At 45.2% G+C, this 24,411-nt stretch overlaps 2 protein-coding genes across 6 annotated transcripts in view; one reads left to right on the top strand and one right to left on the bottom strand.

Moving 5' to 3' along the window:
- Positions 1-4,337: 4,337 nt before the first annotated feature.
- Positions 4,338-9,882, top strand: PFN2 (profilin 2). Of its 3 annotated transcripts, XM_040974778.1 has the most exons (4): positions 4,338-4,523; positions 6,363-6,555; positions 8,545-8,629; positions 9,443-9,882. In XM_040974778.1, the coding sequence occupies exons 1-4, from the start codon at positions 4,392-4,394 to the stop codon at positions 9,660-9,662; spliced, it is 630 nt and encodes a 209-aa protein (XP_040830712.1). In that variant the 5' UTR covers positions 4,338-4,391; the 3' UTR covers positions 9,663-9,882. The 3 variants fall into 3 exon arrangements, with proteins under 3 accessions (XP_040830712.1, XP_040830714.1, XP_040830713.1); XM_040974780.1 differs by having other exon boundaries at positions 8,223-9,882; XM_040974779.1 differs by having other exon boundaries at positions 4,350-4,523; positions 8,545-9,882.
- A 3,656-nt stretch (positions 9,883-13,538) lies between these two features.
- The window catches only part of RNF13 (ring finger protein 13), a 76,089-nt gene continuing 65,216 nt past the window's right edge, over positions 13,539-24,411 (bottom strand). For 2 of the 3 annotated variants that reach the window (XM_040974774.1, XM_040974776.1), the window contains 3 exons: positions 23,054-23,147; positions 15,284-15,364; positions 13,539-15,024 (listed from right to left, as the gene is read on the bottom strand). In XM_040974774.1, the coding sequence (XP_040830708.1) occupies positions 14,663-15,024; positions 15,284-15,364; positions 23,054-23,147 (537 nt within the window). In that variant the 3' untranslated portion in view covers positions 13,539-14,662. The remainder of the gene's footprint in view (positions 15,025-15,283; positions 15,365-23,053; positions 23,148-24,411) is intronic. The other variant, XM_040974775.1, reaches the window with a different exon arrangement.

Here is a 24,411-nt window from a genome sequence, read left to right as displayed (position 1 = left end):
AGCTCAGTTTCAGCCATTGTGGCTGCCTGGGGAGTGAATCATTGGACAGAAGATCTTCCTCTCTGTATATCTGACTTTCCAATAAAAAGAAATAAATCTTTTAAAAAAGAAATTCATAACATTTCACTGTTAAATGGGCAAATCTAGAATAAGAACCCCTAGTTCTTTACTGTAGAAGCTGAAGGGAAGCAATGAGTGGATATGTTCAGAAGATAATACTGTATTACTTTCTGCAATCAAAAGTAACTTTGCTATCTTAATTAGCCTAAGAATTACTTTCACAATTAATATACTATTTCTAAAAAAGATGGGATAAAAGTGAAAATTTTAGATGCCTGAGGTACTGGGAGGACTTAAGTCAGGTTTCACTCTATTTGAGGCTAAGTCAATCTGCATTTTGTTCCTACCACAGTGTTTACCAAGTTGTACACTTTTTTAAAAAAAGATTTTTTAATTGGAAATTCAGATACACAGAGAGGAGAGACAGTAGGTTGCATACATTTTTTAAAAAAGATTTATTTTTTATTATTTTTTTTATTGGAAAAGTGGATATACAAAGAGGAGAGACAGAGAGGAAGATCTTCCGTCCGATGATTCACTCCCCAAGTGAGCGCAACGGGCTGATGCTATGCCGATCCGAAGCCAGGAGCCTCTTCCGGGTCTCCCACACGAGTGCAGGGTCCCAAAGCTTTGGGGTCTCCCACGCGGGTGCAGGGTCCCAAAGCTTTGGGCCATCCTTGACTGCTTTCCCGGGCCACAGGCAGGAAGCTGGAAGGGAAGTGGGGCCGCCGGGATAGAACCGGCGCCCATATGGGATCCCGGGCGTTCAAGGCAAGGACCTTAACCATTGCGCCACCGTGCCAGGCCCCATAGGTTGCATACATTTTAACAACTTCTCATTTTTGTTTCACTCCAAGCCAACTGACTTACTCCCAGCTTCCAAGGCTTACAGGTCCAAGGCTGTGGTTTGCCACACATTCCTATTTTATTCAATAAGAATGGAAGAATTTTTAAAAGAATGAACGATGGCATCCCAACTGTAATATGCTACTAACAGCCTCGCGGTGCTATCATTCTGGATGCTTGCATCAACACAGGTACTGCTGGGCTTTTGATGACACTGCTCTCACTACTCTGGTGATTAGGTACCCTCAAAAAAGTAAAAAAAAAAGCAACAAGCTTGTAATTCTTATTTTTCTACTGTTGAGAAGCCTTTGGATTCAGGTTCAAATACATTGTTATTCCTAAAACTCGATATTCTCCCCCTACATACATATTTTTTTCTCTTTGAAATAATTTTGTTGTGCGGTAAGCAGTGTGTAGATGAAACAGCAATAGGTCATTATGTGTGTGTTTATATAGATATGGAAACTAAGGCACTGGCTGTAAAGCAAACAAGCACAGGCTAAGTTGACCAGAGCTCTGAAAACAGACAGTGAATGCAATACATAACAATCTAAAGTGTAAAGTCCAGCTCATTATGCAAAACACAGTTTTCACTGTTGTTTCAATTTTGGAAAAAGAGTACTACTGTGTTGGAAAAGTAGGAGTAATTTAAGATTTATTTTATTTTTAAAAATGTGGAAAAAGGCAGGAATTCTGAATTCTTGTGAATTTATATACTCAACAGATGCATTTCAGAACTGTTTGCTTCTTGACTGTCCCAAATATTCACTTGGTTGGCCTGTCTAGTTCTTCCACGTGCTGAAGCCAACAGCAAAAGAGTAAGCATTGAATGCGGTTATTTCTAACTGTGCCGAACCATGATAATCAAAGTCTACAAAAGGAAACTTAAAAAAAAAAATATGACAGTATATCGATGAAGCTCCATGTTAAGGTCCTTCTTAAAATTTTCATTTTTTAAGGTTTTATTTTATTTTTATTAGAAAGTCAGAAACACAGAGAGGAGGAGAGACAGAGAAGATCTTTCATCCGATGATTCACCCTCAAGTGATTACAAGGCCCAGAGCTGTGCCGATCTGAAGCCAGGAGCCTGGTACATCTTCCAGGTCTCCCATGTGGGTGTAGCGTCCCAAGGCACTGGGTCATCCTCGACTGCTTTCTGAGGCCACAAGCAGGGAAGTGGATGGGAAGCGGGTTGCTGGGATTAGAACGGGCGCCTATTTGGGATCCTGGCACATTCAAGGTGAGGACTTTAGCCACCAGGCGTTCGCGCCAGGCTCTTTTCTGTTTTCAGTTTAAACGCATTGAATCATAACACATGTAAAGAAAAGCACAGGGCCTGGTGCCATAGCATAGCAGTTAAAAGTCCTCGCCTTGAACGCACTGGGATCCCATATGGACCCCAGCTCTAACCCCGGCGAGCCCATTTCCCATCCAGCACCCTGCCTGTGGCCTGGGAAGGCAGTGGAGGATGGCCCAAAGCTTTGGGTCCCTGCACCCGCGTGGGAGAGCCAGCAGAAGCTCCTGGCTTCGGATGGGCGCAACGCCGGCCATTGCGGCTGCTTGGGGAGTGAACCATTGGATGGAAGATCTTCCTGTCTCTCCTCCTTTCTCTATATCCTCCTCTCCAATAAAAATAAATCAATCAATCTTTAAAAAAGGAAAAGCACAAACTACATGTGAACAGTAAGATTCCATGTGCACAGTTTGCATCCGCGTACCCAGCACGCTGGAACTCCTGCTCACTCACAAAACGCTGAAACTGAAGGATGAAAACCATCACCAACATCTACCCGAATGCAGAGCAGTGGACAAGGACAAGCGGTGGAGCTGGGCCAGGTAGCAGGCACTTGGGGCTCCCATCCGGTGCCACGCGGGTATTATTAGGACTTGAGAAGAGGCTTGGTATCAACCTGGCAGGTCCCTAACACTCTCTCCTACAGAAATTTCCAACCCCGCCCCTCTGGGCTTGTGCATTTCAAAACAAACAGCAGGAAAGCACAGGAAACTTCAGAACCCATTAGATTGTTTAGCCACGCTGGTTTTTTCCACACGAGTACATCTCTGCCATTCTTTGACCTCACACGGTAACTTTCACCTTGCTCCGTAACCGTAACGTGCAAAAACAAATTTTCGATGTTTTTCCTCCTTTCCCTGAATTGCCAGATTGTTGTCAATGTATAACGGAAGGCACTGCTGTGGGACATCTCCAAGTCCGTGCCTTAGTCTCCGCCTAAGAGGCTACTAAGACCCGAGAAGGTTCCTTGGCCACCCAAGTTCACCTTGTACAAATTGTGTTCATACTTGGGTTCTCCACTTTCTCTTTATTTTCGCATAAATGTTATGATTTTCATTCAGTGAACCCTTTTCTAAGTCCGATGCTTTATATTTTCCACGATTTTTTTTTTTGCCCCATTAGTAACTTTCCCATTTCCTATCAAGCAGCTTGCACAGGTCTCCCTTGGTTTTGTTCGAGAATTTAGTCACACAAAGTGATTCACGGCTCTGGGCGAGTTCCTTCGGGCGGCGAATCCAGAATTCCAGGCCCCTGGTACCCAAACGAGGCAACAATGGAAGATCTGCACAGCTCAGCAACATTCCCGAGAGCTGCGGGGCGCCCGCTCTGATTTCAGGAGCGCGCCGGCCAGGAAGCCCTTTGTGGCCCAGGGGAAACGGGGGAGAGGGAGAGTCAGGGCAGGGCACCCCGACGGAGGACGACACCTCCACTGGGCGTGGGCAGCTCCGTGCCCCTCGCCGCCCTCGGCCTCCAACAGTCAGCGCTCGGCATCCCGTCTCCAAGGCAACCCCAGCACCCGACTCCGAGGCTCAGGATCCCGCATCCCCAGCCACCGCGCCCCGGCCGCTCGGAGGCGTCCCAGCCGCCGCCGCCCCGGCTCCCCGGGATGTCCGGGGCGTCGTGAGGAGAAGCCCCCCCGGGGCCCACCCGCACGCTGAGGGGCCGCCACGCCCCGCCGCTCCCGGGCCGGCGCCGCACGTGGCAAGCGGCCGTGATTGTCTCGGCGGCGGCGGCGGCGGCGGCGCCGTATCCCTCCGCGCCCCCGCCCCAGCCGCCCGCCTTGCCGGGACCCTGTCGGAGTCGGGGGCCGCGGAAGGATCGCACGCACGCGCGCGCGCGCACGTCCCGCCGCGGCGGCGGAGAGCTGAGGGCGACGCGGTGAGGAGCGGGCGACGCGGCAGGCGCCTCGGCTCCCTCAGCTCCCTCAGCCGCTCGGCCGCCTCAGGCCCGCAGCCGCCCCGCAGCCGCCCCGCAGCCCCGCGTCCGCGCCGCCGGCTCGGCCGGCACCTGGCTCGGCGCGCCCGCCGCTCGTCCCTCGGCGCCGTCCCCGCGTCCTCCCGCCGCAGCTCCGCGGGGAGGGGGCGGTCGGTGCCTGCGCAGAGCCGCCTCCCGCCCGCCCCCGCCCCGCCTCCCGCCGCCCGCCGCGCCTGCTGCTGCTCGCCGTCCGCGCTGCAGTGCGAAGGGCTCGAAGATGGCCGGTTGGCAGAGCTACGTGGATAACCTGATGTGCGATGGCTGCTGCCAGGAGGCCGCCATTGTCGGCTACTGCGACGCCAAATACGTCTGGGCAGCCACGGCTGGGGGCGTCTTCCAGAGCATAACGGTGAGGACCGGTGGCGGCGGCGGCTCGGGGAGCGAGGGCCGAGGCCGGCAGGTGTGCGGGGCGCCCGGGGATGCGGCAGCGGGGGGCGGCGGCCGGCTCGGAGCTGACCGCCCGGGCACCCGGGGGGCTCCGGCCGCTGCCCGGGAGCCCCGAGGTTTGCACGGCCCGAGGTCGAGGGGCAGCAGGCGGGGAGGATGGGAAGCGGGGGGCCCGGGCGGGGGGTCCCCCGGGGTCGCGGGGGTGTGGGAGGCGGTGGCGGCTGCCCGGCCCCCGGGATTCTCGAGGCGACTTTGCGTAGGCTGGCCGCTGTCTCGGCCTCCGCGGCAGGCGAGCAGTGTACGCGGACCACGTAGGTGGATTCGTGAATCTCGACTTCAGCTTCGGCTCTATAGGGCTTGCTTTAAAAAAAAAAAAAAAAAAAAAATCTCCAAGATGGCGAACTGCCATTGATTTCTCTGCTCCTCCTATGGAGATTCATCGATATACCGTTATTCCCCGTTACGCAACCTAGCTCTAAGAAAAGGAGAGTGGTTTTAATGGGCTTTCGGTAAATCGGTGAGGACCGAGGGACGCTTCACTTCTGCGAGTCCCTCCTCCCTCTGCACTGATGGGAGTGGAGACACTGGTGCGCGTTTCTGCCCCACGTTGCATGCTTGTCCCGGGACTGGATCGTTTTTTTTAACTTGCTGGCCACATGTGCGGGAATATTTGTCACCTTATTGTTCGGCCCGTTTCTCCCCAAAGCTCTCTCTGAAATTGTGACAGTCCTGTCCAATACGAGATCGCGTGGTGAACCATCTTATTCCCGAGCGCTCTTGCTGTCAGCCGGCAAAGCACCGGTCCCCCGTTAGGAGTGCTCATTGTGCCTTTGCCTCTCGGCACAGTATCAGATGGAACTGCAGAACTAGGCTCCTCATCCTAGCACTTGCAGGCCTTCTGTGCCCGCAGCAGACTGCAGTTCTTGCAGAGAATTGGCATCTGGCGATGAACTTTTTCCCCTGCAGTCCCCTTGTCTTTGTGTGCGAGTTCCCGCTGTCTGGCTGGAAGGTTGCTGGAGTGTGCTTGCAGAAGGCTGGGGCCTGCTATGACTCGGCAGTTCTGATGGGGGCGACGCCTTTCTCATTCGGGGAATGTTAGCATGCACGTTTTTCTGCTTTCCGGTCCTCGGGGGGCTGCCTCAGTTTCTTTACCTCGCCCTCCGTTTTCTCTGTTCGCTCCCTGCTTGCAGCCAGCATCCTCTTTGCATTTGCCCAGCAAGAAAACTGACGACTAAGATGGGAGGGGAGGGAGAGTTGGAGATAGAAAGGGGGGAAAAAAAGAGCAGTGACTAGAAAAATAGGAGGCAGATAGGAATATGGAAATGTGCTGATGTTGTAGGGAGTGGAGTTCGGGGGGTGTTCAGGCTCCTCCGAGCAGAGGAGCAAAGTGATCTGCTAAAACACGCTCCTTACTGTGCGAGACTCTGGAACAACTTTCAAATTTGATGCGACTGACTGCAGCGTAACCAAACACAGGAGACAAGCTGTTGCTGAAAAAGTATCGGCTGTTTGCTGATAGCCAAATCTGGACAATTACATAAGCACCTTCAGGCCCCACCTGATTTGCTGTACCTTAGTGTGTGGTGTCACTGCCAGATATTTAGGGCTCCTTTGTATGGCCTGGCCTTCGGGTAGCTGACCACAGGTTGTACCCTGCAGGAGGGCACTGAGTGGTGATCGCACTGAGCTGTCCCGCAGCATCAGGACAGACCGAACCCATCCTGTGGAGCCTTGAAAGGAATTAACTAGAACTTCATGTGTTTCCTTCCCTTGTTTTTTCTTTTGTTTTCTGTGGAGGCAGCCGGTAGAAATAGATATGATTGTAGGAAAGGACCGAGAAGGTTTCTTTACCAACGGTTTGACTCTTGGCGCCAAGAAGTGCTCAGTGATCAGAGATAGCCTATACGTGGACGGCGACTGCACCATGGACATCCGGACGAAGAGCCAAGGCGGGGAGCCGACGTACAACGTGGCTGTGGGCAGAGCTGGCAGAGGTAAGCGACGTGGCCCTCCGGGCAGAGCTGCATGCAGGTGGACGCAGGGAACAGTTGCTTTAACATTTTGAGTACAGTTAGTCCATAATGGCTATTAAGGTAGTTTCTGTGAACTGCCCAGCACTGAAGGGAGTCATGCTTCAGGGTCTCCCACCCGGTGGGAGCTGTTCAGACAGCTGGCCCCTGCCTCCTGGCTTTCTTCTTAGAACGTTCCTATCAATTCCTCATTTGCTGCTGTGCACTTCGAATGATGATCCTGTGGTGAATCAAATGGTCGATTGTTCACATTCTTTGATTCTGTTCGTGTTTTTTCAATCTTTGACTTTGAAATCCCTTTCCGGTTTTTTTCCGTGTTTGCATTTTCATTTCGCTGCCCAGCATAAAGAAGCAAAGTTAATAGTGGTTCATTTTCCTGTTGGAAACTTTGCCATTAGGTGAGCATATTGAAGGAAAGTGCTCACTTACTAAAATATTTTCGAAGTCTAAATGTGTCTGACATTCAGATTTGAAAAGTAGAAAATTATGTTTATATTACTTGGTCCAAAAACTGCTGAGTCCAGATTCTTGTCTTACTGCACTAAAAATCTTCCTGCTTTTTCAGAAGAAACACTGAAATTGGGGTTCATCACAATATTTAGCTGATTTAGAAATACACTTTATAAAGTGTGTTAACCTGGATAAGCATTTTGAAGAGGACTCCTGTGTAGCTTCGTGTAGCTGACTTGGCACATCTAATTTTAAGACTAGCTCTACCACGTGAAGAGATTTGTGAAGCATGGTGAGCTAGAATTTAATTTTGGGCTTCTATCATCATCTTTGATTGTTCCAATGGGTACATTTATTCAGGTGTGAGTTTATGGTCAAATTTATCTATACGAAAAATGAATGACTTTGAAATAGTAGAGATTTTCTCAACATGAGCTGTTCTGAGATTAGACACATGATTTTTTTTTTACTAAAGAGCACGACTGACATCTAGTGGTTGTGAATAGAAAATGACATACTTGTGCATCTTCTGCAGATTGTTGAATTTGCATCAGAGAAGCACCTGTTGTTAGAAATAACATGCCCGTTTCAGAATTTTAGAGCCAGTTGAAACCAAGGCTACCTGATTGGGGAATGTTAGTAACAAGCACAAGGTTTAAACTATTTTAACTTGGCTTTTTCTGAGTGACCCATGACATGCTGTTTGAAATTTGGTCTTAATTTTCCTCTGGACGTGATAGACACATTTAACTTTAATGGTAAGACATAATAGTTTGTACTTCCCAAACGTATTAAATCTGGGGAGCATATGTAAGTAAGCATTCACATTTTTTAAGATTATAATTTTTTTGGGCCAATATATATTCTAACAACTAGAATTGTTTTTGTTCTAAAATGGAAGGTAAATGAGCACTTTCCCCCCATCCCCGATGTGAAGGTGCCTGTGTAGAACTCGCTCTTGCCTTGATTTGGCCAAGGGCCACCCCGGCGGTGGCTCCTGCTTCTAGTGTGTTACTGGTTTGGAAGCTTTCCACTTTGGACACTCAGTTGACTTCAGTGCTCGACAGTTTATGGAAAACTAACTTAATGTTAACTTATTAATCGGGGTTCTGTCTGCTAAAACTTATGTGACTTCCTTGATTAACACTTCTTTTGAAATACTTTTCTTCTTTCTCTTTCAGTCTTGGTCTTTGTAATGGGAAAAGAAGGGGTCCATGGAGGCGGATTGAATAAGAAGGCATACTCAATGGCAAAATACTTGAGAGACTCTGGGTTCTAGCTGCTAGGCAGACTGTTAAGTATTAGGGGAAAATTGCTCTTAAACTTTCCTAGCCGTAAGCTTAAGTCTTAATTCTGGAAATTTTATTAGCAATGCAGGGTGATGGGGTATGAACCTGTGTCTCCTTTGTATCCCTCTGTTGGTGGGGAAAGGTGTCTTTCTTTCTGCCCTCCCCCCCTTAAATAATTCTGTTCACTTTTGTTTTGTTTCCTTGTGTACTCCAGCATTGGTTATAGTCATGGGAAAGGAAGGTGTCCACGGAGGCACACTTAACAAGAAAGCATATGAACTCGCTTTATACCTGAGGAGGTCTGATGTGTAAGCAGCCTCTCCCCATCTACCTAGCAGCTGTCTTCATCACCACCCCAATTATGGCCACAGTGCTACCAGACTGTAGATGGTAGCTAACTTTTCTTTACCTGTTTTCCGAAGTCATGATTCCTGTTTGCCCAACGAATCACTTGTATGTTAACCACTGTATGTAACCAGCCCTTCCCTGGCAGCGTAATTGCAGCACAATAATGATTTGCATGATACCTTGAAATTGGGGGGAGGGGGCATGCCAAGTTGGGCATTACATTGTCTTAGCAATTAAGGGATATTGATTACTGAAATAAGTTACTATTGAGCAAGGTGCCGGTTGTACAATCTGATTTGGTCACTGTCTTTTCAGCACTTTGAGCATTAACTTGGCTCGTTTAGTCTTCCTTTTGTAGCGCATGGTTGGGAGGGAAAAGTGCATGCGTCTTTCCTTCACTCCTCTTCCCGCTCCTTCGCACAGGAGGCCTTTGGTTTGCTTCCATCCTCATTCATGCAGTGCCTGGTTGATGTAAGCGATTGCTATCCCTTTCGTTGACGAGCTGTTGAGAGCTGCAGTAGCTTGCTTTGGTATTGTTGTTGCACTTAAGTAGGGACAGACCTTTTCCAGTAGTGTCTAAAGGATGTGTGAAGAGTGCAACTACAAACCAAGAGCAAAAGGCACTTCCTCCCGTGACCTTACCAGACGGATTGAGCCCCCAGGGACAGTGTGTCATTGCAGTAGCTCAGATTTTGTTCCTTTTTCTTTGCACACCAGTTCTACTCTTTGAGTAAAATGTTAGGAGGCTGCATTATGGACATTAGATATCCCAGCATAACCATCTGGAGTGTGTCCACTTTGTTCTTCATAGGACCAATTTTGATTTGCAGCTTGAGTTTTTATATGAAGTTGCATTATTGTGGACTTGGCTGTCTTGTGACTTTTTTCATATGTACTCTGTGCCATACAATTGTTAAAATGAACTGTTGCTGTTGTGAGATGATTTTAACTGACCTATTAAGGGTATCTCTTGAATGGCACTAATTTAGGGACATTCTAGTATTTGCTTCTGTTGTTTGGGCCTTGTGGATAATGTACAGATTTAAAAACAAATCTTGTTGCTGATTTGTCCATTTCTTTCCCTGCACTTTGTTACATCTGGGATACAGTCTAACTCATCTGATTTAATATGCATTTAAACAAATGCCATAACTATTAAAACACCTTGTTTACAGACAGATGAAATAAATTTATTCCAACCAAATATTCCAGACTCCTGTTGTTTATGTAAACCGCTGACTTGCTGTTACCATTGCTTATTGACACAAGGCGGGGAATGGAGAAAATACCCCCAAATCTGCTGCAGGCACAACATTGCTAGCGAGCCCCTTGTGTTAGCTGACTCCCGCATGCCCACAAGAGCTGGCACTGGGCCACGCAGGACGCTAACCCATGCCTCTTGGGATCTGCATTGGCCACAGGCAGGAAAAGAACCCAGGCATCTGAGGGTGGGATGTGGGCATTTTGACCAGTAGGCCAAATACTGTCTAAATTTAATAACCTTTGGCCTATTAAAAATGACTCCAGGTCATTTCAGGCTTCTCTTCAGCCTTAGGTGAGAAAAAAACGACTTACCTCCTAGGAAATAAATACTGTGCCCTGTTCCTGGCTGTGGATGTGAGATCTGATTGTAAGCAGTAAGCATGGCCATCGTAGGTTCTCAGTTTTGAACCATCACATTCCCTTAGCTGTAGAGGCTGTACTGGCAGGTGATGCAGCCAGCGGGGGCCCTCCTCTGTCAGAGGTGACAGTCCTCTTCACAGAAGAGTAATGAGATGCTCCTAGGTTTTCTGGTTGTTGGAGTAACCTGTGCCTATGGGGTGAGTATGTAAATTTCAGACTATTTCGGTAATACACATCACTTCTGCAACGAACCGACAGGCAGACACGCGGAGCAGTCAGGGCAATAGGCGTTCTCAAACTGATGGCTCTGAATGCTAGCTGTGCCAACTCTGAACTTGGGGAAATGCAGATAAGAAAGCTTAGGTATTACATTTCTAGGAACAGTCTCCTAGTTTGATTCATTTTAACTGTATGCTACCCTTTGAGAAAAACAGCCTCTTCCTTTTTCCCTTACTGAGAATATATATGGATGCCAGGATTTAAAAAACTTACATGCCAAAATACAAACTTCTAATTCTACTTTCCGTGAGAGCTTTAAGTTTAAAGTACCCATGTCTGCTGTACATAGCAAAGTTTTTGTATATCTGTGTAGGGAGGTAAAAATACGGGAGACATGGGATTTGGGACTGCTTTGGTAGTTAGGCATAGCCTAGAAATTGTGTATTAATCATAAGCTAGAATCAGTTTAACCTTCTAAAATTGCTGGCAGAGGATTTGGCAAAAAAGTTTTGAAGTTAGGTTGTAATTTGAGCTTTCATAGTAACGGCATATTCACACATCAGTTGTCGAACTATTAGAGTGAAGTTAGAGGGAACAATGGCCAAAATTATGGAATCCTCCATAAATGAACCTGCAAGTGAGCAATCTATGTGTTGAAGGTACGGATGGATGTACGACTAATTCAGATGGTAGAAGGTTGAGTTTATCAATAAAATAGTAAAATATGAAACTAGTTATCCCCCACTAGCAATTTAAATAGAAAAGCATGGGAAACACATGCATTGCATTTCTATAAATTAAGCCTAAGGAAATGGAACTACACAGATGACTACGCCAAAATGTCCATCTGCCGGCACTATGTACAATGATCAGTCTGGGAAAACTTCAAGGGCGACAGGCTAAATGAGTAACTGTCATAGGGAAGAAAATCCCCGAGTGAAAGTGCTCATTAATCAATGTTAAGTAGTATGAAGACAAACCAGAAATAGATGTTTGAGTAAACATAAGCATTTTTTTTTTAAGATTTACTTATTTCCATTGGAAAGGCAATTTACAGAGAAAGATTTTCCGTCCACTGGTTCACTTCCCAACTGGCCGCAACAGCTGGAACTCAGCCAATCCGAAGCCAGGAACCTCTTCCAGGTCTCCCACGCGGGTCCAAGGACCCAAAGCTTGGGCTGTCCTAAACTGCCTTCCCAGGCCACAAGCAGGGAGCTGGATGGGAAATGGGGCCACTGAGATAAAGGTTTTACAAGATTTTTAAAAATACACATTTTTTTGTATATAAAAATTTGGATTTTTGCTTATTTACTTCGTCTTTATTCACGAAGGTGATTGCTTCTACTATAAAGCCACAAAAGATTTCAAGTGAATATTAAGTAAACCAGTGATAATCCTAGCCAGTGCTGTTGGTACTTTGTAAATTTTGTCATACTCAAAAGTAACTTGAGTTTCAGTAAAAATTTCTGTTTCAGAAACATGCCTAAAAGAATTAGATCACTGTTTTTCTACTCTATCCTGAAAGAGTTCCAACGAGTGGGTGGAAAAGTGTCCACACTCTGCAAATGACTGCAACAGCCAGGGCCACGCCGGGCCAGGCTGAAACGAGGAACTTCCCCCAGGTTTCCTATGTGGAGGCGAGGCGGGGCCCATCGGACCCCTCTATGCTGCCTGCCCCATGCCCACGTGCCCCGTGCCCACGGGGGAGGCTGGCTACCTCACAGTGGTGGCCCCAGACCAGAACAGTGATCAAAACTTGAATAAAGGCTGAGGAATAAGCATGCAATAAACAGCCTCATGTCACAGTGACTTTCAGCTTTTTCCTTTTCTAAAATATCCAATTTTGGGTAATGTTTTTTTTTTATTTTTAAAGCCAGCTATTGGACACTTGTTTCAAAATGGTGGGCTTTGTGTTTTACATATTTGAAATACAGAGCAATTAAAAAATCTTGAGTTTGCTAGGTCACTCGGCAGGCAGGGCTGGGCCAGGCCAAGCCAGGAGCCTGGAGCTCTGGGTCTCTGGGTGGTGCTTGAGGTATCACGTGCTGCTTCGCAGGGTGCCCCCGGGAGAAAGCTGAATGTGAAGGGCAGTAGGCAGGCCTTTACGAGCTGTGAGATCCGCTGTGGTGTCACAGAATCACATTGAGCTCTCTTTTTTTTCTTTATACTCGCTTTTGTTAAATCAAAGTCAATAAATGACCAAACGGGTTTTAAAACCTTAGGGGCACACCATAAGTCAAATTTCAACCTCTATAACTACCGTGGTAAATGGACATCCCATTTCTTAGATTGTTATTTTATGGGGGTCGGAAGGATAAAGAAGTAGACCTAACAGATGTTGGATACAATCTTGATTTTTTTCAAAGTGGAACTACCTATTTGTGTAATTATAAAAATTTCTTGGAACCAGTGTGGTGGTGTAGCAAGCTAATCCTACTTTTGCAGCACTGGCATCCCATATGGGTGCTACCTCGATTCTTGGTGGTTCCACTTCTCATCTGGCTGTCTGCTTTTGGCCTGGGCAAGCAGTAGAGGATGGCCCAAAACCCTGCACCCACGTGGGAGACCTAGAAGAGGCTCCTGGCTTCAGATCAGCTCAGCTCCGGCCATTGTTGCCATTTGAGGACTGAGCCAGCGGACAGATCTTTCTCTTTCTGTAAATTTGCTGTTCAACTAAAAAAAATTTCATAAAAGCAATTCAGAAAGTAAAATTTCCCTTCATAATGTCACATGTTTTTAAGTGCATTACTTTTTTTCACAACAAAAAACTCATACCTATTATACATGTTATTGTATAATATGCTTTTATTCATTAACATTGACCCAGGTCAACACCAATGTAGATATACAAAAAGTGTCTTCGAGGCGTTTCTGTACATTATATAAAGAAAAACTGCATAGATTTCAATTTTTTTTGCACAAAAATAAACACCTTTTAATTTCTTTACTTAATTCTCCCAAGGCAGCGTGGCAGTCTCAAGATGCGCTGTGATGTGCAGCAGGTGCCAGGGTACCGTGTTTGCAATGATTTGAATTACAGCCAGCTTCTTCAGGGATTCACCTGTCAGCAGTTACTGTTACAGAGTTCCAAGCTGCAGTGTGTGTGAGCTCAGCCATGTCTGCATAGTGTCATGCATATAAATAAGGCTAATATGCAAAGTAAGTCTCGAGCACAAACTCATTCATAAAGTGAAAAACATGTTTATTAACTTCCCAACTCCATTCAAACAAGGCCATATAAAAATTCTTAGCATTTTGGTTATACATATCTTCTACATAGTTACAACAGTGTATAATATAATTTAGCTATTCATAATACATTGTTTTAATACATCATTAGTTCTGTTAAATGTAAGCACTTTCAAATACTTGAACAATTTCCTCTGAACACACTTTAGCAGGGCTAGATAGCATAAGATGCTCCTTATTAAGAGGTATATGATCTGAGTATTAATAGTTGCTAAAGTTTGGTATTTTATGCAGCATTTTCTTTTTTACTTTGATCATAAACAACAACAACAAAAAATCCTTAAGGATACTGAAATTCAGTGAGTCAATCCAGAGACGTGACTAACTGCTGAATCAAATTCATAGATAACACTATAGTGCTACTATAGACCTTATGAGGTCAAGATTGCCGGGAATTCAAAGGTGCCAGCTTTGAGTTTCTCTGGGGGTGCTGATAAGGAAGATGCTAGAATGCCTTGTTGCCTCTCATCTGGAGAAATACCAGAACCCACATACTCTAACTCGGCCATTCTAGGTAACTCAGTGGAGGCAAAGCGACTTAGCTCTTGCTGGTTGCTGCAGCACTGACTGGGTGCAAAACAGAAAATTTGCATACGTTGATCTGCATCTTAATTACAAGCTGTATTAAAGGTTTTTATAAAAATGTTTTGGCTATATTTCATCCCCAAAGAGCTCATTTGATGCTTGAGTTACAGCACCAATGTGTTAATTACTTATTAGTGAAATGAACGTATACTCCTGAAGATAACTACTGGGTCAAAAGGTTGTTTCAGTAATTTGATTAAACTAGAATACTAAAAAATAAGTTACCTCTACAGAGATCTCTGAAGGGATCAAAAATGAAATTATGTACCTAAAAAATGTTACGGGAAACAAACCCATCACCCGTAAGATTAGACAGTGTTTGCTATGTTGTAATCCCATTCATTAGGCTGCAGCTGGACCACAACACTACGCTCGTTGACCTCGTTTTCCGCATCGCTGCTGTCGCTCCCCTCGTTGTCTTCCTCCTCGTAGTCTGAAGACTCGGTCCCGTTCTGATGGGAGCGGGATTCCGACAGCGCTCCAAAGGACTGGGCGCTGCCGGAAGCTAGAGGTCTAAGTAAAGGGGTGTGCTCTGACACCTCGTTTTCCTCTTGACTGCTGTCTGTGTCTGAGTCGGAGTCTCCTTGGGAAGGAACAACTTTCTGCTTGCACACTGGACAGGTTTTTTTGGTTTTAGTCAGCCAAGGGTCCACACATTTGCAGTGATAAGCTGTGGAGGCAAAGGAGACATCTCCGTTAGCACGTGGTTCAGTGTTTGCCATGCTTGGTCAGTGTTCTGAAAGGCATCACGCAGGAGCAGTAGAAAAGCCTGAGAACATTTATAAATACACCTTCCTCCTTTGAGGGACCATTAGTCCGCAGGCCGGATGATGCCGGCTTGTTGATATTTTGGCTCACCTCCTACAATATCCAAGCTAAATACAACGTAATCTATTCGTAAATGCAAAGCAGCATATAATTAGTCATACCATGGGAACAGGGAAGGATTCGCAGCTTGTCTCCATCTTCATATTCATCTAAACAAATAGCACATACATCATACTCATCTCCTGTAACATAAAATGATAGTGATTAAAACTACAGAAATATTGCTAACTTCCCAAACTTAGTTAAATCATCAATTTATTTAAATACTTTTTGGTTGATTAATCACTTTTAAACAAAACCTTTTGTCTGTTTTCAAGAAGCTGTTCTAGGGCCCAATGTGGTGGCCTAGTGGCTAAAGTCCTTGCCTTCAACGTGCCGGGATCCCATATGGTCGCTGGTTTTAATCCCGGCAGCCCCACTTCCCATCCAGCTCCCTGCTGTGGCCTGGGAGAGCAGTCGAGGACGGCCAAAGCCTTGGGACCCTGCACCTATGTGGGAGACCCAGAAGAGCTCCTGGCTCCCGGCTTTGGATCGGCACAGCACCAGCCATTGTGGTCACCTGGAGAGTGAACCATTGGACGTAAGATTTTCCTCTCTGTTTCTCTTCCTCTCTGTATATCTGACTTTGCAACAAAAATAAATAAATCTTAAAAAAAAAAAAAAGCTGTTCAAGGTCATAGGCCTAAAGTTTCAACTTTAACATAGACTGAGCGGATTTAAAATAGGTTTATCTTGTTTTGCTTTGTGAAAGATTCCAATAGAATGATACTTTTATTAGATTTTTTTAAAAAAAGATGTATTTATGTTTTAACTGGAAAATTAAATATACAGAGAGGAGAGACAAAGATCTCCTGTCCGCTGGTTCACTCCCCAAGTGGCTGCAACGGCCAGAGCTGAGCCAGTCCAAAGCCAGTTTCGAAATATTTCTTGCCACAGGACAAAATCTCCCTATTGCGATTTCTCAAAGAAAACATACCAACATGTACTCAAAACGTATTTAGTATATTAATGAATGAAAGCAGATGTACAAGAGGAGCGAGCTTCAATCCTCAGCAGTTGGCAGGTCCGAGGCACTGGGCAAGTGGCTCGGCCTGTGAACACGCTGCCTGCTCCTGCCCGCGGCGAGGATGGCGTGAGACCCCAGGCGCAAACCGCATGCGCAAACCGCTCAGCAAGTGATATGTGTTACTAGTACCTGTCTTTCTTACTATTGAGCTTATCATTTTTACAATCATGAGTTTATTTATACATTTTTTAGGATTCAAATAATTACAAGGTTTTTAACAAGATTTATTTTACTTATACATTTACTTAAAAGGCAGAGTTATAAGGGAAAGGATGAGACAGAGATCTTCATTTGCTGGCTCATTCCCCAAGTAACTGCAACAGCTGCAGCTGGGCCAGTCTGAAGCCAGGAGCCAGGAGCTTCTTCTGGATCTCCCTCATAAGTGCAGGGGTCTAAACAGTTGGACCATCCTCTGCTCCCTTTCCAAGCACAGCAGCGGGGAGTTGGATCAGAAGTGCAGCAGCGGGGACTCAACCAGCACCCATATGGGACGCAGGTGCCCAAGGCAGCTCAATGCTGGCCCTGACAAGTTTGTAAAGGAACTGTCAGTCTTTTAAATGGAGCAGCTTTTTCAGGTTCTGATCAGACTCAACTGGAGGCTAGCACTCCACAGCAAATTAACTCACATGCTTTTTTTGTCAGGAATGAAACGATAAAGCATGTATTAGAATCCTGGAGTTTGTAATCCTGGTCCTTTTTATTTATTAGCTATGAGACATGTTTAAATTTCTCAAAAGCTAAACAAATATTAACATACCTATGTCTTAAGGTTGTAGGCATCTTTTTCTTTAAAAAAAAAAAAGATTTATTTTTATTAGAAAGTCAGATATGCAGAGATGAGGAGAGACAGAGGAGATCTTCCATCTGTTTGTTCACTCCCCAAGCGGCTGCAATGGCCGGAACTGAGCCGATCCAAAGCCAGGAGCCCAGAGCCTCTTTCAGGTCTCCCGCACAGGTGCAGGATTCCAAAGCTTTGGGCCATCCTTTCTGCTTTCCCAGACCAAAAGCAGGGAGCTGGATGGGAAGTAGGGCTGCTGGAACATGAACGGGCACTCATATGGGATCCCAGTGCGTGCAAGATAAGGACTAGCCATTAGACTATGATGCCAGGCCCAACTGCAGGCATCTAATAGACAAAATGCTAAAGGAGAATACTGAAAATTGCACTTAGCATAGACAGTATCTCCTAAGCGCTTTTCATGTGCTACAAGCAGCCTGGTAGGCAAGCTGGCTTCTCAGATGCTGTACTGAAGGCTGGGGCTCATAGGCTTCTCTCGAAAGCCTCCTGTTCTGTCCCACTAGATGAACTAGCTTACAAAGAGCCAGACCTTGGCAGTGGTCACTGAATCTGCTTGTTGTACTTACGGCAATTATGTAATTTACTTAAATATTTAGCAGCTCTTGAGCTGTGAACACAAAAAAACTTCTGGTTGTATTTGAAAGCAAGGTTAAATGCATTACAAACATTTAAAAAGCTAACTGTTCCCTACAAACACCTTACTGCATAATGTGCTTAAACTGGGAATAGCTAAGAAAACTGCAAGAATAGGTTAAATCTATGTATCAATATAAAGCAAGAATGAAAGCAGAATCCACTACTTTTTCCATTTTTAAATACCTGAAACTAAAATTTTAGAAGATGCTTCATACACCTTGACAAATTCAAATTCAGGGAACAGTGGGTTAAGCCGCTTCCCAATTCTGGTGACGCATATAGGCACCTGTTTGAGTCCCTGCCATCCACTTGGGAGACCCAGAAGAGACTCCTGGCTTGAGCCTGGCCCAGTGCCAGCAGAGTAAAGAAGCAGATGAAGATTTCTATCATGTGTCTGCCTCTGTAAATCTGACCTTCAAAACAAAACAACTCTTAGGAATCCAATCTGTGTGTTCTCACTGAAGATGATACTGTTCTACGTCAAACAATCCTATGGATTTACAGTTCACGTAAGATAAGTTTAAGGTTTTACATTTTTATAATCTTTGATTACAAAACATCTGATTATGGTAATAAAGATGAAAGTGCTTTCACAAGTGCTTATTATCGGAACCAACTAGGAAACTATTACTGAAAACCAGTGTTTCTCAAAGCGTACAAATTTGCCCCTCCCCACTCCAATCCCAAGGACATTTGATGGTACCTGGAGATATTTCCATTTTGCACAACTGGGTGTTAATGCTACTTGCATTTAATAGATCAGGAATGCCGCTAAATGACCTCCAATGCACTAGGAAGTCCCTGAAACATAACTATCCCATCTAAAATGCCAGAGTGCCGAAATCTAAACATCCTGATATAAATCCTTCCCAGCTGCTACAACCTGCTAGAAACTGTTAAGTGCAGGCATTGGGGACAAGAGTGGGATTCATGTCCAGTGTGTGAGACAATATGGAAATGCCTTTATCTGGAATGCTTTGGCATTTAACATATTTTTGTAACTGAGCTAGCATTGTGGTGCAGTGGGTTAAGTCCGAGAGGCCAGCATCCGGTTTCCGCACTTGCGACCCACTCCCTGCTAATGTTCCTGGGAGAGCAGCAGGAGGACGGCCACTTGGGCTTCTGCCATCCACAGGAGAGACCCTCTTGAAGCTCCTGGCTCCCAGCTTTAGCCTCACTGAGTCCCAGCCAGTGTGGACATTTGGGAAATGAACCACCAAATCAAAGATTCATTCTCTCTCTTCCTCTCTAATACTGCCTTACAAATAAATAACTAAACCTTAGAACACTATAATTGCAATGAAACTGATTTAAAATTTTGTTTGAGAAGCAGACAGCGAGCCCCAGCTCTTGGTTCACTCCTCAAATACCCTCAATGACCGGGGAGGGGGCTGCGCTGGGCTAAAGTTGGAGCCAGGAACTAACTCAGATTTCCCATGTTGATGGCATGAACCCAGTTCCAGGATTCCTCACGGCAGTTTCCGGGGCCTGGATCAGCAGGAAGCTGGAAGCAGGAATTGAACCCAAATCCACAGGGGTGTCACGTGACTGTTGTAAATGGAGGCTTAGCCACTATTTGAGAATGTTATACCAGTGTTCCTCTGGTTATTCCCCATATAGCTCAAGCCCCTAATGATATACTGACCCATCACCATAGAAGCCGCACAAGGACGCAGGCAGGCACTACAGCCTGGGCACGGCCTCAATGTCTTCTTCCCTCGCACAGGCTGGGAATATCCACCCCACGGGCTGTATAAGCCTTGCAAAATCATTTGGTCTGGCTCTACCAAGGCAACTGCCGGCAGGACTTGAAGTTCAACAAACTTACAGCACACTAATTTTAAACTACATAATCCTGTATGGCCAGAGGTATCCAGGGAGGAGGGGCTTGAGCCATTCACATTTCCACAGCAAGGTACAATTTCCCAATCCTCTAGCAGGTCCTTGATCTAGATCTGAGAACCAGGTTTCCTGCTTATTCATCTCCGCATCAACTGCTCCTGGCGCCTTCTGCAGGAATTGCCCCTAGTTCCGATTTTGCACAGCAAAAGATTCTCAATGTTCTTTACAGTTAGCTATACGTAGAGGGTCCACCAGCTCCAGAGACAATTCAAACCAGTATCTAGTCAGTGCGGCTTATTTACAAAAAACATTTACACTGCAGAAAAATAGAGCAGTGCTTGATTTTTATAATCTTTAGTTATTAAGAATGTTTAGGGTCCGGTGTGATAGTATAGTGGTTAAAGTCCTCGACTTGCACGCCCAGCATCCCATACAGTCGCCTGTTCTAATCCCGGTGGCCCCACTTCCCAACCAGCTCCCTGCTTGTGGCCTGGGAAAGCAGTCGAGGACGGCCCAAAGCCTTGGGACCCTGCACTGGCGTGGGAGACCCAGAAAAGCTCCTGGCTCCGGGCTTTAGATTGGCTCAGCTCCAGCCATTGCAGTCTCTTGTGGAGTGAACCATTGGGTGGAAGATCTTCCTCTCTGTCTCTCCTCCTCTCTATATGTCTGCCTTTCAACAAAAATTAATAAATCTTAAAAGGATGTTTAAATATTTTAACTGCATTTAACCTTAAAAGTAAATATATATTCCTTGCCCAGAGCTTGTAAATAATCAAAAGAATTCTCAAGCAAACTTGGCTTTAAAAATATTTTACCCAGTGCTTTTTGTTCAGATTCTCTGGGGGTTGGTATGGAGGAGTGAAGAATAGAAGGCAACATTTAAAGTTTTTATTTGCGAGAAAAAGCTGCTATGTTTCCTTTACCAGCAGTACAGGGAATCGCAAGGCCAAGTTTTACTTTGAAGCCCAGCCCTGGGCAGACTGATTGTAATGCCCATAGATTTCTTGTGAAATCTATATTTAACCCTGGACAGCCAATGTCTTTTAGATTTTGTGTCAGGGAAACCTATTCATAGTTCATTTAATGTGTGGGCTAGTTTGTTACACAATTAAACAATTAAGTTGGGCCCAGCGCAGTGGCCTAGCGGCTAAAAGTCCTCGCCTTGAACGCCCGGGATCCCATATGGGCACCAGTTCTAATCCCGGCGGCCCCGCTTCCTATCCAACTCCCTGCCTGTGGCCTGGGAAAGCAGTCGAGGACGGCCCAAAGCTTTGGGACCCTGCACCCACATGGGAGACCCAGAAGAGGTTCTTGGCTTCAGATCGGCATAGCATCGGCCGTTGCGCTCACTTGGGGAGTGAATCATTGGATGGAAGATCTTCCTCTCTGTCTCTCCTCTCTGTATATCCGCCTTTCCAAAAATAAAATAAATCTTTAAAAAAAGATTTAAGTTTTTCCCCCTACATTATTATCATGAAAATATCAATAATCTATAAAGAAAACAATTGCCTGTTACCTTAAAATATCAATCATTTTTTATCATTTATATTTTGGGGATCCAGCTGCTTCACATACTTTTAGAGCAAGCCCCAGACGCTCTGCCTTAAAGGCTTAGTAGGACTATTAAATGATAGTATCAGGGTTTTCCAGCAGATGCTGTGGGATAACCAGTCCCAATGTTCCAACTTGCAGAAATACATTAATTGAAGGATGCAGGAAAATGTAATTTCAACTGAAAAGTAGTTTTGAAGACAATAATGAGTAATGGAAATATTTATAAGGAAGCTGGTTACTTCAGTAGCAAGAAAACAACTAAGAAGTTACTTTGCTTTCTACCTGCTAGTAATCAGCAAGCCGACATGTTAAGACTTTTATGTATCGATCAGCACAACTATTGCTAATGGAGTTGATGATGAAGAGGAGGAAGATTTAAAATGATCACGTCGGGGCCCGGCGCGGTGGCGCAAGTGGTTAAGTCCTCGCCTTGCACGCCCGGGATCCCATATGGGCGCCGGTTCTAATCCCGGCAGCCCCGCTTCCCTTCCAGCTCCCTGCCTGTGGCCTGGGAAAGCAGCAGAGGACGGCCCAAAGCTTTGGGAACCTGCACCCGCGTGGGAGACCTGGAAGAGGCTCCTGGCTTCGGATCGGCATAGTATCGACCCGTTGCGGCTCACTTGGGGAGTGAATCACCGGATGGAAGATCTTCCTCTCTGTATCTCCTCTCTGTATATCCACCTTTCCAATAAAAAATAATAAAAAAAAAAAAAAATGAAATGATCACATCTCTAAAGTGCAGCCATCAGGAGAGTGCCAACCTTTACATATATGAAGGCATGTCAAAAGTACAGGGAAAATGGGAACATTGGGCTTTTTTTTTTTCTTTTTTTGGTTTGTCGGGGCCAGCACCACCTGGCCTGGGGGAACAGGGTTCCAATTCTGACATATATGTATATGAGGGGCTTTAACAAGTTCATGGAAAATACACACTTATGGGGAAAAAAGAAAAAAGCTACGTTCAGATTTCATAGCAACTTTTCTACAGATCTGTTTAATTGAAAAAGGGAGTGTGGTGCGGGGGAGGAAAGAAGAAAGAGACGGACGGACTCATTTTCCATCCCCGGTTCATCCCCCAGAGGGCTGCCATGACGAGGGTAGGGTCAGATTCAAGTCAGGAACCTGGAGTTCCATGTTAGTCTCCTATGAGGGTGGCACTACTGCTGCATAGCCTAAGTGTCTTCTGCTTTTGTGGTTTCTGCCCTGCTTGCTTGGCTGGGGGCTGTGTGAACTCCAGGCCTGACAGTCTGTGTGACACCCGGCAGGACACCTGCAGGTCAGGGAGGCAGAGCACTCCTCAGGAAAGAGGCCCCTGGTGCTAAATAAGACACAACGCCCATACAGGTTGAACATCCATAATCCAAAAAATCTGAAATCCCAAATACCATGTTTTCCAAAAGTTTCGGATTGTGGAGTATTTTGGAATTCAGGTATTTAGAGTTGGGATGTTCAATCCATAGATGCTATGTAAATATTCCAAGAGGAAAGCAGAGATGGTCCCCCAAGAAACCATTGAATTTATCTGGACAATAAGATGCTGGACTCTATGCTTAATATATGCTTGCAATGAAAGAATCTTCACTGAATTTGAACTGTAATACTGCAACAAGGTGGAGGAATCCACCACAGGGGGAGGGCACGGGGAGGGGTTGGGGGAATCCCAGAGCCTATGAAACTGTGTCACATAATGCAATGTAATTAATGAAAAAAAAATAATAAAAAGAACTACTGAAATATGGTGGCATTCAGAAGTGTTGCTGTCATTTTTGTAACTATTTTAAATTCTCTGTAGCGCACATACCCCCCTTTCCCTCCTGCATCTCGGCACCAAGCGAAGGACTGCGCTGCCTTCTCCAGGTCCATAGTAACCAACTCCTCAGTGGCTGCAGCGACGCAGAGGTAAGCTCAGCGTGCGGCTGCCAGGCATGCCTAAATCCACCAGGGGGGATCATTCCAAGAATAATATTCACTCACCTTTCTTGAATTTATGTATAGGGAGTTTCTTAAGCTGATCTTTACGAAGTCTGTTTCTTCTGGCTCTATGTCTGTCCTGAACAAATTTCGTAATCTAAAAATAAAAGAAAAAATAATACATTCAGATACTAAATACATAAGTACAAAATGGTCACTTAATAAATAACAAATTTAAGATTCTGGGAAACTGCTATAAACCAGTACATTATGCTTAATTCACAATCACACTGACCCTTAATTAAATCATTAAATCACATTAGTGAATATTTAATCCATAAAGTATCCTTGGAATTTTTTATTCACTGACCTTGGTTATATTTTATTTACTAACAGACATTATTATAAGTAATATGGAACTATTTGTTTGCATAACTATAAATGTCAGACTATAGACTCCAAAGATTGAAACTTATCAAGAACAGAAGGTTATGACTATAATAAATTATAAGTCAATACATTTCTACTAGTCATTGTAATTTTAGTTCTAGCAGTATAATGGACAAAACACCTGCACTACAAATACACAGAAATGCTAATAAAATAGATAAAATGCTTTAAACTTTAACTGGTATATCTGCAAGAATAAAAGCAAAGTCCACTGAGGCAGAATCAAGTAACAAAGACACTATTCATAAAATAAAATTAGGATGAATATAACTATCAAGTTAAGAACTACATCCTCAAAAACAAAAAAACAAACAAACAAAAAACACTGTTAAAAAGATAAAACAATTCATGAAACTGGGACTTTTGCTTTTAAAGATGTATTTATTTATTGGAAAGTCAGATATACAGAGAGGAGGAGAGATAGGAAAGATCATCCATCCGATGATTCACTCCCCAAGTGAGCACAATGGCCGATGCTATGCCGATCCGAAGCCAGGATCCAGGAACTTCTTCCGGGTCTCCCACGTGGGTGCAGGGTCCCAAAGCTTTGGGCCGTCCTTGACTGATTTCCCAGGCCACAAGCAGGGAGCTGGATGGGAAGTGGAGCTGCTGGGATTAGAATTGGTACCCATATGGGATCCCGGGCGCATTCAAGGCGAGGACTTTTAGCCGCTAGGCCATGGCGCTGGGCCCAAAAAGTAAATGCTTTCTTAAAAAAAAAAAAAAACCTCCCAAGGAGCCACAATGGTGGAAACTGAGCCGATTCAAAGCCAAGAGCCAGGAGTCTCTTCTGGGTGTCCCACGTGAGTGCAGAGTTCAAAGGCTCTGGGCTGTCCCCGAAGGCTGGATGGAAAGTGGGGCTGCCAGGATTAGAACTGGCGCCCATATGGGATCCTGGCATGTGCAGGTGAGGAATGCATCCGCTAGGTTACTATGCCGGGCCCTAAATGCTTTCTTTATGCACATGAATA

Source organism: Ochotona curzoniae, unplaced genomic scaffold (genome assembly GCF_017591425.1).
Source record: "Ochotona curzoniae isolate NIBS_2020 unplaced genomic scaffold, NIBS_Ocur_1.0 contig_2599, whole genome shotgun sequence".
Taxonomy (NCBI): Eukaryota; Metazoa; Chordata; class Mammalia; order Lagomorpha; family Ochotonidae; genus Ochotona; species Ochotona curzoniae.
Note: the sequence above shows the minus strand (reverse complement) of the source record. Positions and strands in the feature narration are given on the sequence as shown.